General features: G+C 31.3%; 1 protein-coding gene across 3 annotated transcripts in view; it reads right to left on the bottom strand.

Annotated features, from left to right (window-relative positions):
- si:ch73-383l1.1 overlaps positions 1-14,662 on the bottom strand; it is a 258,616-nt gene that overhangs the window by 69,400 nt on the left and 174,554 nt on the right. For all 3 annotated transcript variants that reach the window (XM_068220987.2, XM_021475936.3, XM_073949331.1), the window contains 2 exons: positions 3,605-3,739; positions 2,392-2,457 (listed from right to left, as the gene is read on the bottom strand). In XM_068220987.2, coding sequence (XP_068077088.1) covers positions 2,392-2,457; positions 3,605-3,739 — 201 coding nt within the window. The remainder of the gene's footprint in view (positions 1-2,391; positions 2,458-3,604; positions 3,740-14,662) is intronic.

Raw genomic sequence — 14,662 nt, 5'->3', positions numbered from 1 at the left:
TGATTTTGTTTTTCTGCAATATATTGGGATATGAGAACAATTTTAGCAGATGGCTGGAACAGCTCTATTTAAAAAAACAAAAACATTATCATTAATTTAGATTAATTGAGGGGATTTTGTAAGGGTGCGAGTAATGTATACAAAAAGTACTTACACTTTTTACAAAATGTTGAGTTATTTATTTAACCCAATGGTTAAGTTAAAAATATTTAGTGCTTTGTTGGATTATTTTTTTGGGTTATTTATTAACAACTCAACCAGTTGGGTTAAATATTTGGTGCTTTGTTGGGTTATTTTTAACCATTATTGGATTAGTTATTTAATAACAACCAGTTGGGTTAAAAATTTGAATATCAACAGTCAACTTATTTAACTGACACTGTATTAATATGCATTGTTTTTTATTGTAAAGTTTATTTAAGTTTATTTTTACACTCTAAAAAATGTTGACTTATTTATTTTTCCCAATTGTTGAGTTAAACATATTTGGTTTTTGCTTTGTTGAGTTATTTTAACCTTTGTTAGGTTATTTCTTAATAACTCAACCAGTTGAGTTAAACATTTGGTGTTTTGTTGGGTTATTTTTACCCTTTATTGGGTTATTTATTAAACAACTTAACCAGTTGGGTTAAAAATTTAATTTCAACAGTTATTTGCTTTAACTGACACAAAACAGCTGTATTAATATGCGTGATATTGCTTTTGCGCTATAAAGTTTATTTAAGCTATAACGCAATAATATTGTTTTTTTTTTTTCATCAAATTACCTCACAGTGTCATGTTTTTTATATTCGTTTCACCATCCATGACCATCTTATAGAAGCGTAAATGTATTGCACTCTGTGTACACTGAGTGAAGCCTGCTGCAGCTACTGGACAGCATCTACAGAAAACAGAGCTCCATATTCTGCTCCATCAACAGAGGATTTTCTGCTTATAACTGTCTGTGCTTTATTCTGTTTCTTCATTGTTTAACATTTAATCAAAATAACCCAATGCATTGGGTTAAAATTATATAACCAATTGCATTGGGTTAAAATTATATAACCCATTGCATAGGGTTAAAATAATCCATAGTTGGGAAGGTGCTACAATTTCCTATAGATGGGTTTTATGATGAAGTATTGTTAACCCAACTATTTTAACAGAGTAGCAATTAATTACAATGGAGCAAAGAAAAAAGTAAAACAAACAGTGATTTGTGGTTTTCTGGATAGTCTAGATGAGACTTTCGTCAATTGGGAAGTTTGTTCCTCGCCACTGTCACCACTGGCTTGCTTGGCTTGGGACTTGTGGAGGTGCGCATCGATGGATTTGCTCTTCAGTGTTCGAACTTTCAGCAGTGAAAATAAAACCACACTGAACTGAACTAAACTGAACTTCAACTCTGTAAACTGGACTGACATAGTTTCAATTCACTAGAACTTCTATGTTATGCTGCTTTGACATAATCTACATTACTCTGCTAAAATAGTTGGGTTAAAAATACCCCAACATATAACCCAACTATAGGGTATTATAGCAGCTTTCCAACTATGTTTTTTTTTAACTCAATGCAATGGGTTATGTAATTTTAACCCAATGCATTGGGTTATTTTGATTAAATGTATTTTTTCCCATTCTGTTATTGCTATGTACTATTAATTTTATATTATGGCTGTGTAAATGAATAACATGCAGTTTTTTTTAATATTGAAAATGCTTTATTTTCATTACATTTTAAGTTCCAGACACTTAAGGGTTTTTATCTGTTTAATATAGATCAGCTATGAAGAGCATTTGTATCATTAACAATTAAGAGTGCTAGTCAAACGTATATATATAAAAAAAAAAACAACATGGAGAAGTTTTAAAAAAATATAACAATATTATAGCGTTAGAGCTTAAATAAACCTTACAATACAAAAACAAAGCATATTAACACTGATCTGTGTAAGTTAAATCAGTTGACTGTTGAAATTAAAATTTTCTAACCCAACTGGTTGAGTTATTAAATTAATAATCCAAATAATGGTTAAAAATAACCCAACAAAGCACAAAATCTTTAACCCAACTGCTTGAATTATTAATAAATACACCAATAAAGGTTAAAAATAATCAAAGCACCAAATATTTTTAACCATTGGGTTAAATAAATAACTCAACATTTTTTTTTAGAGTGTGTGAAAGCGCTATAGAAAAAAAAGAAGAATGAACAGTGTAGTTCCACGGACGGTTATAGACTCAATGACAGAAGACGACGAAAGCTAAGCAATATAACAAGTTGTTTTGTCCATAATTATACAGAGAAAGTGTAAAAAGTCACATCACAGTGAATGCTTTAATAATATTTTGTACTTGTCCATGTTTGTATGTTGTTGTGTCACTAAATGAAACTGTGTGCAGACTCACAGCTCTGGCACTGATCCTCCTGAGGACCCCAGCAGCGGCCGTTACAGGAGCGATGGCACCTTCTGCCTGTGGAAAACATCCCAACTTTAATCCTTAACAACAACACCACTCCAGTGAGCTGTGGGATTTGTCTCAAACAGCGCTCCCACTGAGTTTTGTCACCGATTAGACTTAATTGACTGTTTTGTAATTACCGAGAGAGAGTGTTTGAGTGGGACTCTGAGCAACAACATCACTTCACTTGATTAAATTGAAGACATTCTGCAATTTTCAAGTGGTTGGAAAATAAAAAAATAAAAACTTGGAAACTTTACAAACTGTTAATAATAGCATATGGCCTATTTGAAACATTTATTTTAGTAATTCAGCATTGCATGGAAAAATGTTTCTTATTAAAACAATAGTCAGAGTCACACACACACACAAACACACACACACACACACACACACACACACACACACACACACACACACACACACACACACACACACACACACACACACACACACACACACACAAATACACACGCGCACAAATATAAGAGAAATAAAAAAAAAGTGTTATAACTTATATTTGCTTATATTATCTAATATCTTAATTTATTTAAGACAGAATAATTCATTTAAAAGTAACAATAAAGATTTAAAGTCCTTTATAACAGTTTTCAGGTATTTACTGTCACTTTTGATCAGATTAATTTGTCTTAATTAATAAATATAAATGCAAATATAATATATATATATAAATTGACTATATACACTTGTGTGTGTGTGTATGTAATGCCATTCCAGATTTCTTTCTTTCTTTCTTTCTTTCTTTCTTTCTTTCTTTCTTTCTTTCTTTCTTTCTTTCTGATGATGATGATGATGATGATGATCAGATTCTGTGATGTTTCTTTTCGCAGCATTCTTTGACACATAATTAATGATAAATAAAATTGATCATTGTGTATGTATATATATATATATATATATATATATATATATATATATATATATATATATATATATATATATATATAGTAAAATAAATAATGATAATAATAATATGTCTATGATATTACTGGTTTTGTCACTTTGCTCATAAAAGGACTTATTCAAAAACATCCTACCTATCTGAAGTATCTGGAACATTGTAGTAGAACTCCCTTGGCATCCATCTAAATGCAGTTTTTGAAAGAAGACACGCATAGAAAATCATGTAAAAACTCACATGTGTTCCCACTATTGTTCGACGGCACAACCAGAAGTTCAGATCGAGGGTTTTTGATGATGTCCTGCCAGTGGATGGTGTCCGCATGACACAAGAACTTATTCTGATCCACATACACACCTCCATTCAGGATTTCTACAACAATGAGAATACAAAACAGAAGGCATTTATGAACTACGATCATTTATGAATAACTGGCAACACATATTTGAGCTATTATACAGTACATCATATATTTAAAAGTTTCCTAATGTTGTGTGTGTTGTATAGCCCCCTAACAGGTTTAAATGCATCTGAGGTCAGAATACATTGTTATTTTTTTTCAATTCAGGGCTCAAAGGAAACCTATTATGCTTCTTTTTACAAGATATAAAAAAGTTTCTGATGGTCCTAGAGTGTGAGTATGTGGAACTTCAGGTCAAAATATGTCCCTTTTAGGTTTTGGGTACACGTCAGCACCAACAGTGTAGTGGTTAGCGCGTCGACACATGGCACTTATAAAAATACAGTATTCATGGCGACCCGTGTTTGATTACCGCCTCAAGGTCCTACGCCGATCCTTCCCCAATCTCATCTCCCTATGCTCTATACTTTCTACTGTCCGAATCAAATAAAGGTGAAAAAAAAAGTTGAATACATGAGGAAAAACAAAAGGAAATAATGATTATGTTTTTTCTTTTTGTTCACTCAACTTCAGGCATTCCAGTTCTGCAGACAAAAAACGTTCAGTTGGCACAACCTTTGTAGTTCATCTCTCCAGAAAACTAATCATTTTATGTTAACCCAACTGCATGTTTTTTACTTTACTGACAAATAATTTTATATTAGTGTAGCTGATGTTTTCAAAAGATGAGCGAAAAAGAAAAAGCCAAAGGAAATAAGGATTTTTTTTTTTTATTCTACAGACTTCATTTTTTTTACAGTGGGTTTTATTAAGTCTTTCTGAGTCTAATCTATGTCGAAAATGCCCATTTCAGAGCATTCCTATTTCATGGGCAGGTGGAGATCATGCAAATATCTCATTTATTTATTAATTTATTCATTTGTTCGTTCGTTTTTTTTTTTTTTTTTTTGGCTTACTCCCTTTATTAATCTTGGGTCGCCACAGTGGAATGAACCGTCAACTTATCCAGCACATGTTTTACGCAGCGGTTGCCCTTCCAGCTGCTACCCATCACTGGGAATCATCCATAAACAATTTAGCTAACCCAATTCACCTATACCACATGTTTTTAAACTTGGGGAAACCCGAGCACCTTGAGGAAACCCACGCAATTGCAGGGAGAACATGCAAACTCCATAGAGAAATGCCAACTGACCCCTTGCTGTGAGGTCACTGTGCTGCCCACAAATATGTCAGTAGAAGGAAAATATAATGACTCTTTAAGGTTAAAGTGATTAAAAATAATGTATTTATTATGCACTTTTCTGATTAAAAAATGCGAAGTAATTGCAAAATAATAGATTTTATTTCTTGAAAACCGATATGATGTGCTTTTTGAATAAATAAATGTGTACATATAAGCCACACAGTTCATTCTCAGGTCATCTTAAGGAAAAAAATAATAATTCTATGAAACCAGTTTATGCTTTATAAAAGCAGTGTAATAATAATCGCTCCTTTTAAAAACAGGATTTAAGAATGAAATCGCCCAATTTTCCCCGTTAAGCCGCTTATAGAAGATCAAGCAAGATTATAAGCATATCAATGTGTCTGCAGAGATTGGAAACATGTGCTTTATATTGAGGTAGTATATTCGAGACACCAAGTCCCATTTAAACCCTCTCAACTGCTTCTATAACTAATATTACCAGCCTAGAAACCCAATGATCTAATGAAGAGCTTCGGTTACTGAGAAATCGGACATTGTGTTCTGCAAATCCGCCTTTATTTATACTCAAAGACGTGTATGACGTAGATCTCGTCTGGTTCGTGGCCTCAAACGGCCGTCTGATGAACGATACCAAGGCTATGGCTGTTTAAAATGGGTTGGTGCAGTTTCATTCGCTCTTGAAGGAAAACAAATAGGAAGTTAATGAAGCAATATTATTATTCAGGAACTGGCTGGCTCTTCATAATCAACTATTGTAACTTTATATGTTATACGGCTTGACGGTTCTGCTGGAACATCAGATATGCATGGACTGAAGCTGCAGCACTGATTATATTACACTATTAAACCTTTCGCCTTCAGTAAATATCATCTCGTTTTCTTGCTTTCAGCTGGTAAGTCTTCACAGGATGGATGATAACATGAATTAAAATGGACCTGTGCACTAAAATCAAGTAGCTAGGAGACGAACAACATAAAACCAGACCTTTATTTCAATACATTCATTCATTTCCTTCGGCTTAGTCTCTATTTCAGAGGTCGCCACAGTGGAATGAACCGCCAACTATTCCAGCATGTTTTTACGCAGCGGATGTCATTCCAGCTGCAACTCAGTACTGGGAAACACCCATACACTCTCATTCACACACACTCATACACTACCGCCAATTTAGTTTCTTCAATTCACCTATAGCGCATGTCTTTGGACTGTAAGGGAAACCAGAGCACACAAATGAAAACCTAGAGAACATGCAAACTCCACACAGAAATGCCAACTGGCCCAGCTGGGAATCGAAACAGCAACCTTCTTGCTGTGACGCAACCATGCCACTTCATTTCAATACATACATTGTTATTTGCATGTATATTAGATTGTGAAGCATGCATGATTATTTCAAATAACATCTTTAAATATAGATTTTATTTTTAAATATATATTAAAAACAGTTACAAACAGTTATTTAGTCAGAAATTGTGACACTGAGGTGACAATAAAAGACATTTTTATGTTACAAAAGAGTCATATTACAAATAAATCATGTGTAAAGGGTAACAGTTTACTTGAAGGAGTGTTTAAAAATGTTATTAATTGTCATTAGCTCAGTTATATCGTTTTACTGTTTGAGATGTCTTTGATATTGTTATGGTTGCAGTACACTAACTACCTACAAATCCACCATTACATGAACAACAAATTCCGTCATGCACTTCACATCGGTTTCATTTTGATTAAACACACACACACAGCCGGAGGATCATCATGGACTGATAACAAGGACTTTAAATACAGCGCGCACACACACATATTGGCTGAGTCTTGTTTAACTGTTTTGTAAACATTACATCGTTTTCCTTCCTTTGTCTTGCCGTGTACCAATCTTTGCTTTGTTTGATTATTGTTTACATTGTTTGCTGTCGGGACTGACCACTTGCCTGTTATTTGATCATGACTATGGATTCCTAGTATACATCTGTTTGCCCGTGTTGATCGTTGCTTGCCTGACCATCTCTGTGTAATAGACCTGCATTTGGATCCGCACCTCCGTTGTCAGTGTCCTCATCACATTACAGATATGATAACTTGGCATAAACAAATACAGTCTTGTCCAACTTGACATCACCAAAACAACATATCTTGTCATAAATCTGTCATAAACATGATCGTCACAAGGGCATTTTAATTGTGTCATGAATTTTACAGCAGCATTAATATTTCACTAACAGTGGTACACTTTAACTATTATAATTATATAATAGTCATGATATTAATAGTTAACTATTATTATTATAACTGTTATAATGTTATAATAATGTTATATTATTTGACAGGATTGACACTTTAAATGAAAAAATACTGAAAAATATTCATGAAACAATTACAATGCGCTCATGTCAGTTACGTTACATAGAGGGCCCTATCATACATCCGGTGCAATTAAGTGCAAGATGTGTCCATCACGATTTGTTGCTATTGTCAGACCAACGCAAGTGTCAACCGTCAACGCAAATGGTTTTCACATTTTGCACCACGTTGTTTAAATAGCAAATCAATTTATACCACTTTGTGGACTCATGGGTGTGCCAGCCTAAAAAGGAGGTGTGTTAAGGTACACTGTTGGCACGTTGCTATTTTGAGAAACTGAAATAGACTGTGCAATTGACCAACTAAACGTTGCTCTAAAGTCCAGCGCAGAGTACGTTAGTTATGCGCCTATGTGGGTTCAAAGGCTTAATACACACACAAATATCTTTACAAATGAAAAAAGGATTAAAAAGTTACCAAAAATTATTATTTTCTAAATAAATATAAAAAAGCTGTACCTTCATGCCTTTTTTCAGTTTACTAATGACAAATTGCATTAGTATAATGTTATTATTATTACTAGTATTATTTATTATTTGCGTATTTATATATTGTTTTATAATAGAAACAAGTTTCGATTTGTCCACCTGTTGGTTTTGGAGGTATGCATCACCATATGGGGCATAAGAACAGGATGTGTGTTTGGATATAACTCCGTTTTTGACCACACTTTGTTATTATTGTTATTTATTTGTTTGCTCGAAGCTTTGTAACAAATAATAGTTTTTGTGCTAAACAAACTCAACATGTAGGCTGATGGATTTCTTCAGTGGAGTGAGTTTCCACCATTTCCTTATCCACAAAAGTAAAGGAGTAAAGAGTAAAAGTAAAGTAAAGAGAACGTAAAGAGGCCGAATGGAGGAGGCTCGTTCTTTATCCTTACTCTGCAGATGGTCTGTTTTACTGGTTTCTTGCTTGTAAAGCGTTCAGTTTTTCGACATACAAATTCCACCATGTAAATAGCAAATGTGCCTCTTAAAAGGAATGGATGATGAGACTCTGGTTGGTTTAATGGTTTAATGCATGAAAACACACCCATATCTCATTAAGAGAATAAGCACAACCCTGTTAGACCATGCATCAGCGCAGAGCATATTTTTCGTCCTTAAAATAGCAAAAGTGGATTTGGACATGCCCTTAATGCTTTTGTGTCATGCGCTTTAGACTTTGTGCCTATATCATTAAACTAGAGTCTGTAATGTTTATAATGTATTTGTTTATGTCAGGTTGTCATAACAATGACATCTCAAACAATGCCATTTTGCACTTAAAATGACATAACTGAGTGAATATCACATAATGACAGTCGTCATAAGCATGTCTTGCGTCACGTCATGATTATAAAGGTGTCATGACATTCTTATGAACACCCCTTGAAGTACAGTGTAACCCATATGTTATAAACTTCTCAAATAAACAGGCAAGTCTGAAAAAGTCTGAGAAATAACTTGCCTTTACACACCATTTATTTATATTATTTTACATGTTTTAGGAGTTCAACTGACCCAGTGAAAACTAAAGGTCAAATTTTGGCACTTTTCTTTTCTTTATTGACAATTATAATATTAAAACGTATTCTTCGATGTCTCCCATAACCTGAACGAGCAGTATTTCTAGATGAGCAGAGCCTCATACCTGCATTCTCAATGTCACATGACAATTTCACATTGAGTGAAAGTGAAGTATTGAAATAGTGTGTCAGCCCTTCATAGATGATGGCACTGAAGTGTGCAGGAGGAAAAGTTCAACAACAGACCATATGAATACATTTTTAAAGAGTCACGTTTGACATTCACAGCTGGAAACCCAGCCTGCATGAGAAGCACTTCACGTCATTAACATCTCTTTCATGAATTCATCTGCACACAATTCACCTGCTAAGGAATCCCTTCAACAACAATTGTAATAAATCTATATTTAAATGACAAAGTTGTGCATTTGAGAGAGTAAGAGTGATGAAGTGGTTTTGAAGAACGTTTTAAAGGGGGGGAAATTTTTTGAGCTAATCAAAATGTCTAAAAAAATACATTATGAAGTCATGTGAAGGGCAAACACTCATCGCAGAAACTAGGCTTCTTATCAACTAAGTGACATTATGGCTCTGCTCTTAACGGTAACAGCCTCCATCTGTAAACATAACTCAATCAATTCAGGGTCAAAGCTGAACACTGCTGTATGAACTGAAAATCCCAGGAAAATATTCTACATAAACATAAGTTAAAAAGCTTCTAAAACAAATAGAAAGCATCAACCTGTTCATAACCATGAAGTATGAACACCAAAATAATTTTGGTTAACTAAAACTAAAACCAAAACCATAAAACTAAATAAATGTTAAACTGTTTTAATAAAATAAAATAAAATAAAATAAAATAAATAAAATAAAATAAAATAAAATAAAATAAAATAAAATAGTAATGTCTCTAATAAAATAAGAAACCCCAAATAACCTACATTTTCATTTAGTTTATTGCAAAAAAAAAAAAAAAAAAAAAAAATTAAACACTAATGTAAAATTAAATTAAAAAACTAATATAAAATTTAAATAAAAACTAAAATGGTCAATATAAGCAACAACCAAAAAGTAATGAATAATTTTTTACTTATTTGATAAAATAAAATTAAATAAAATTAAATAATGTTTCCATTAAAAAAAGAAAGAATTTTCATTTAGTTTATATTGTAACTAAAATAAATAAAACTAAAATAAAAACTTTAATTTAAATTTAAAACATCAATATAAGAAAGAACTAAAAAGCAATAAATGTTTTTACTAAGAAAAAAAATATATTAAGAGAAAATAATTTAATGAAAATAAAGCTAATAAAATTCTAATGAAATGCTAATAAAAACAAACCCAATATAACCTACAATTTCATTTAGTTTATATTACAACTAAAATAATTAAAACTAAAATCAAAGCTTACAATAAAAATTAAAACATCAATATTAGCAACAACCACAAAAAAAACATTTTAAACTAATAAAATAAGATGAAAAATAAATAAATAAACAATAAAAACAAAAATAAAAGAAAACAACACATCTCTAGTAAAACAGGAAACCCAAATAACCAAAATTTTATTTAGTTTAAATTGCAACTAAAAAAACTAAAACTAAAATTAAACTAAAATAAAAACTAAAATTATCAATATGTACAACCAAAAAGCAATACATATTTTAACTACTTAAATAAAATGAAATAAATTAAAATAAAATTATTAAAAATATTGCATTAAAAAACAATAAAATTAATCAATAAAATATATCAAATAAAACAAGAAACCAAAATAACCAACATGTTCATTTAGTGTAAATTGCAACTAATAAAGCTAAAACTAAAACTGAAAAAAACGAAAGTTATCAATATTAGCAACAACAAAAAAAGTAATAAATATATTTTAATAATTTTAACAAAAATATAATTAAATTAAATCAAATTAAATTAAATTGTCTTTATTAAAAAAGTAAACAAAAACAACAAAAATAAAACTAAAAAAATTATAATATAATATAATATAATATAATATAATATAATATAATATAATATAATATAATATAATATAATATAATATAATATAATATAATATAACACAATATAAAAAAGCAACGCAACGCAATGTAATGTAACAAAGTAAGGTAATGTAACGTAACATAATATAATATAATATAGGGCGATATGCGCAGTGGGTAGCATGATTGCCTCACAGCAAGAAAGTCATTGGTTCGAGCCTCGGCTGGGTCAACTGGCACTTCTGTGTGGAGTTTGCATGTTCTCCCCATGTTGGCGTGGGTTTCCTCCGGGTGCCCTGGTTTCCTCACAGTCCGAAGACATGCACTATATTTGAATTGGGTAAGCGAAATGCTAAATTGCATCCATATATAAATGAATGTGCAGGTGTGCCAGAAACAATAAACCTTTATTACACAGAAGACAAGCAAGAAAATGTTGTTCATTAACTCAGCTCAAATTGTGGAGCCCTTATTGTCAGACTAATAAAATGTCCAGTTATCTGATAAAACATGCACCTCATGTTGATTTGATTATTTATTTTAAAGATCTGACACAAAACGCAATCATTTCACATACAAGAAGGAGAATTTAATATTATAACCAAATTAAAGCCGTGTCACAACCACTAACATTTCAGAAATAATTCTCGTTCCATTCTGTCTTTGTCTATTTTTAAATGAAGAAATCATCTGGAAATGGCAGATTACAATCAGGAAAATGCAAATAAGGCTGAAACCCTACAGCAGGGTCACCAACACAGACATGAAGAAAAGAAACCAGACAGTCAATCAAGAACAGACGATCATTTAAAAACTCTTTTTCTGATAAATAACTTCTCAATCAATGAATGTAAAATAGACAAGTACTTAACAGTGTTTGTTTACTCTAAAATTAATTAGCAATTAATAGGCCCAGATAAAAAAAACTAAAATAAAATAAAATAAAACAAAATAAAATAAATAAATAAATAAATAATGTCTCTAATTATGAAATGAAAAACAAATTTAAACAATTTAAATTAAACTAAATTATAATTAATGTTTTTAATTAAACAAGAACTACCAATAAACAGAATTTTAATAAAAAAATGTATTTACTTTTTATAGCAACTAAAACGAAAACATCAATATATGTTACAACCAAAATGTAATAAATATAATTTAAACTATTTGAATAAAATAAAATAAATAAAGATAAAAATAATGTTTCTAATTAAACAAAAAGCAAATATACAAACTTTTTCATTTAGTTTTTAAAATAAAATAAAATAAAATAAATTAAAATAAAATACATTTCTCTAATTAACAATTAAAAACAATTAAAAAGTAATAAAACAATTTAAAACTATTTTAATAAAATAAAATACAATTAAGTTGGATTAAAAATAATGTTTCTAATTAAACAAGAAATGCAAATAAACTAATAATTATTTTAGTTTTATTGCAACTAAATTACAAATAAAAAAAATCAATATTCATTCATTCATTTATTTTCTTATCAGTTTAGTCCCTTTATTAATCGGGGGTCGCCACAGCGGTATGAACCGCCAATTTATCCAGCATGTGTTTTACGCAACGGATGCCCTTCCAGCTGCAAATCATCTCAGGGAAACATCCATACACACTAATTCACACTCATACACTACGGACAATTTAGCCTATACAATTCACCTGTACTGCACTTCTTTGGACTGTGGGGGAAACCGGAGCACCCGGATGAAACCCACGCGAACGCAGGGAGAACATGCAAACTCCACACAGAAACGCCAACCGACCCAGCCGAGGCTAGAACCAGCGTCGCCCCAAATCCTCAATATATTTAACATAATAAATAAATATAATATATATAACATATATAAAATAAATATATAAAATAATAAAAGTAATAAATAGAATTTCAACTATTTTAATAAAATAAAATAAAATAATGTTTCTAATTAAGCAAGAAACTCAAATATACAACATTTCGAAATTTTAATAATTTTTTCATATTGCTTAATAAAAAAAATAATAAAAAATATTGGTAAAAATTAAGTTAAAAACAAACAATAAATAAATATATAAATAAATGTCTGTAGTTAACAACCGAAATGTATTCAATATCGGTAACACTTTACAATAAGTTTCATTAGCTAATGCATTTACTAACATGAACTAATCATGAACAACACATGTACAGCATTTATTAATCATAATTGAACATTTACTAATGCATTATTAACATCCAAGTCCATGCTTGTTAACATTAGTTAATGCACCATGAGTTAACATGAACTAACAATGAACAACTGTGTTTTCATTAACTAATGTTTACTAACATAAATACATACTGTAGTAAATGTATTGTTCATTGTTTGTTCATGTTAGTAAATGCATTAATTAACATTAACTAATAAACCTTATTGTAAAGTGTGACCTCAATATTAAACCATCGAGGACCTCAAGGGCAACATATACAAAGAGATGTTGCCAATCATAGAGGACTGAGGACAATTTATACAAACACATGAAGAGATGATCCCAACCGACGAGGACAACACATTCACATAATACACAAATACACTTTATTAAACTTGGAATGTGATAATGTGCACCTTTTGTAAAGCTGCTTTGAAACAATAATTCTTGTAAAAAGCACTATACAAATAAACTTGGACTACTATCCCTATTAGTGAATGAGACCTATAATGTTCAGATGTTGTACATCAAGACACTTGTGGCCTCAAAATGCTGCCGCGTGTAGGACTAGATCCCTTATCCAAAGCATTTTGTTTCGATTTGACTTGAACTACCTTAGCGTTTATCAGAAAACAAATCGCACTTTAGAACGTCCATCAGCCAATCAGAATCAAGCCTTCAACAGGCCTGCGGTATAACAGCAATGATTAAAATGAACAATAAACTCTCTCAACATTTCCCAGTACGTGCTCACGACACAGAGACTAATCCTATTGAAAATGCATTCTATTTGCTGTGTCGCTGTCAGAGGGAACGGCCCTTAATATCATCCACAGAGGTTTCAGATGGCGATCCATGGCTCTCTGTTACTCCTGCTCGCTGCCATTCAGCCAGCCGTCCACATTCATGAAGCGCCTCATTATTCAGGTGCACAGAGAGAGGGTTTGGTTAGTGGAGATAGCAGAGCGTTCCAGAAATCACAGCAGCAGCAGCAGGGCCTCAGGAGGGCAGGCTGGGAGGGTAAGTTGAGCCACAATACAACTGCCACCTCATGGATGGTAAGAACAAACCTACACTAAACTTCATTATACACTATTTGAAAAACAGATACAAAAGCTGACACTGGCCTTACATCCACCTATTTGATGTGCCTTTTTCGCAAAATAAAAGGCTTAATGGAAAATCCAAGATGTGCAAACATTCTATTGTATGTGTTGTATACATATTATTTTCTGAAAATAAAAATGGAAGTAGGATAAAGTTTTTTTTCAATGAGAAAAAAATGCACATCAACTACAATAGAAACTCCAGCATTCGCATCAAAATGTCATGTGATTTATTTTTTTTGACAGATCCTTCGCAAATTTGTATTCACAAATGTTTTATGAAATATTCCAGTTTTGCGCATGCACAAGTTTAATTTAAATCCTTGGCAGTACTTTCTCTTTCTACCATATTGGCTTCTTAAGGGTGTATATCGCATAGTTACCACACAATTATTATTATTATTATTATTATTATTATTATTATTATTATTATTATTATTATTTTGAGCTTTTGTATGCTTAAAACAAGAATGACAGGGTCATAAAAATAAAGATTATTCAATTGGATAAATAATTAAAAAAGCTCTAATAAATAAATAAATAAATAAATAAATAAATAAATAAA

The sequence above is a fragment of the Danio rerio genome, chromosome 1 (genome assembly GCF_049306965.1).
Source record: "Danio rerio strain Tuebingen ecotype United States chromosome 1, GRCz12tu, whole genome shotgun sequence".
NCBI lineage: Eukaryota > Metazoa > Chordata > Actinopteri > Cypriniformes > Danionidae > Danio > Danio rerio.
This window is presented reverse-complemented; position numbering and strand designations above follow the sequence as displayed.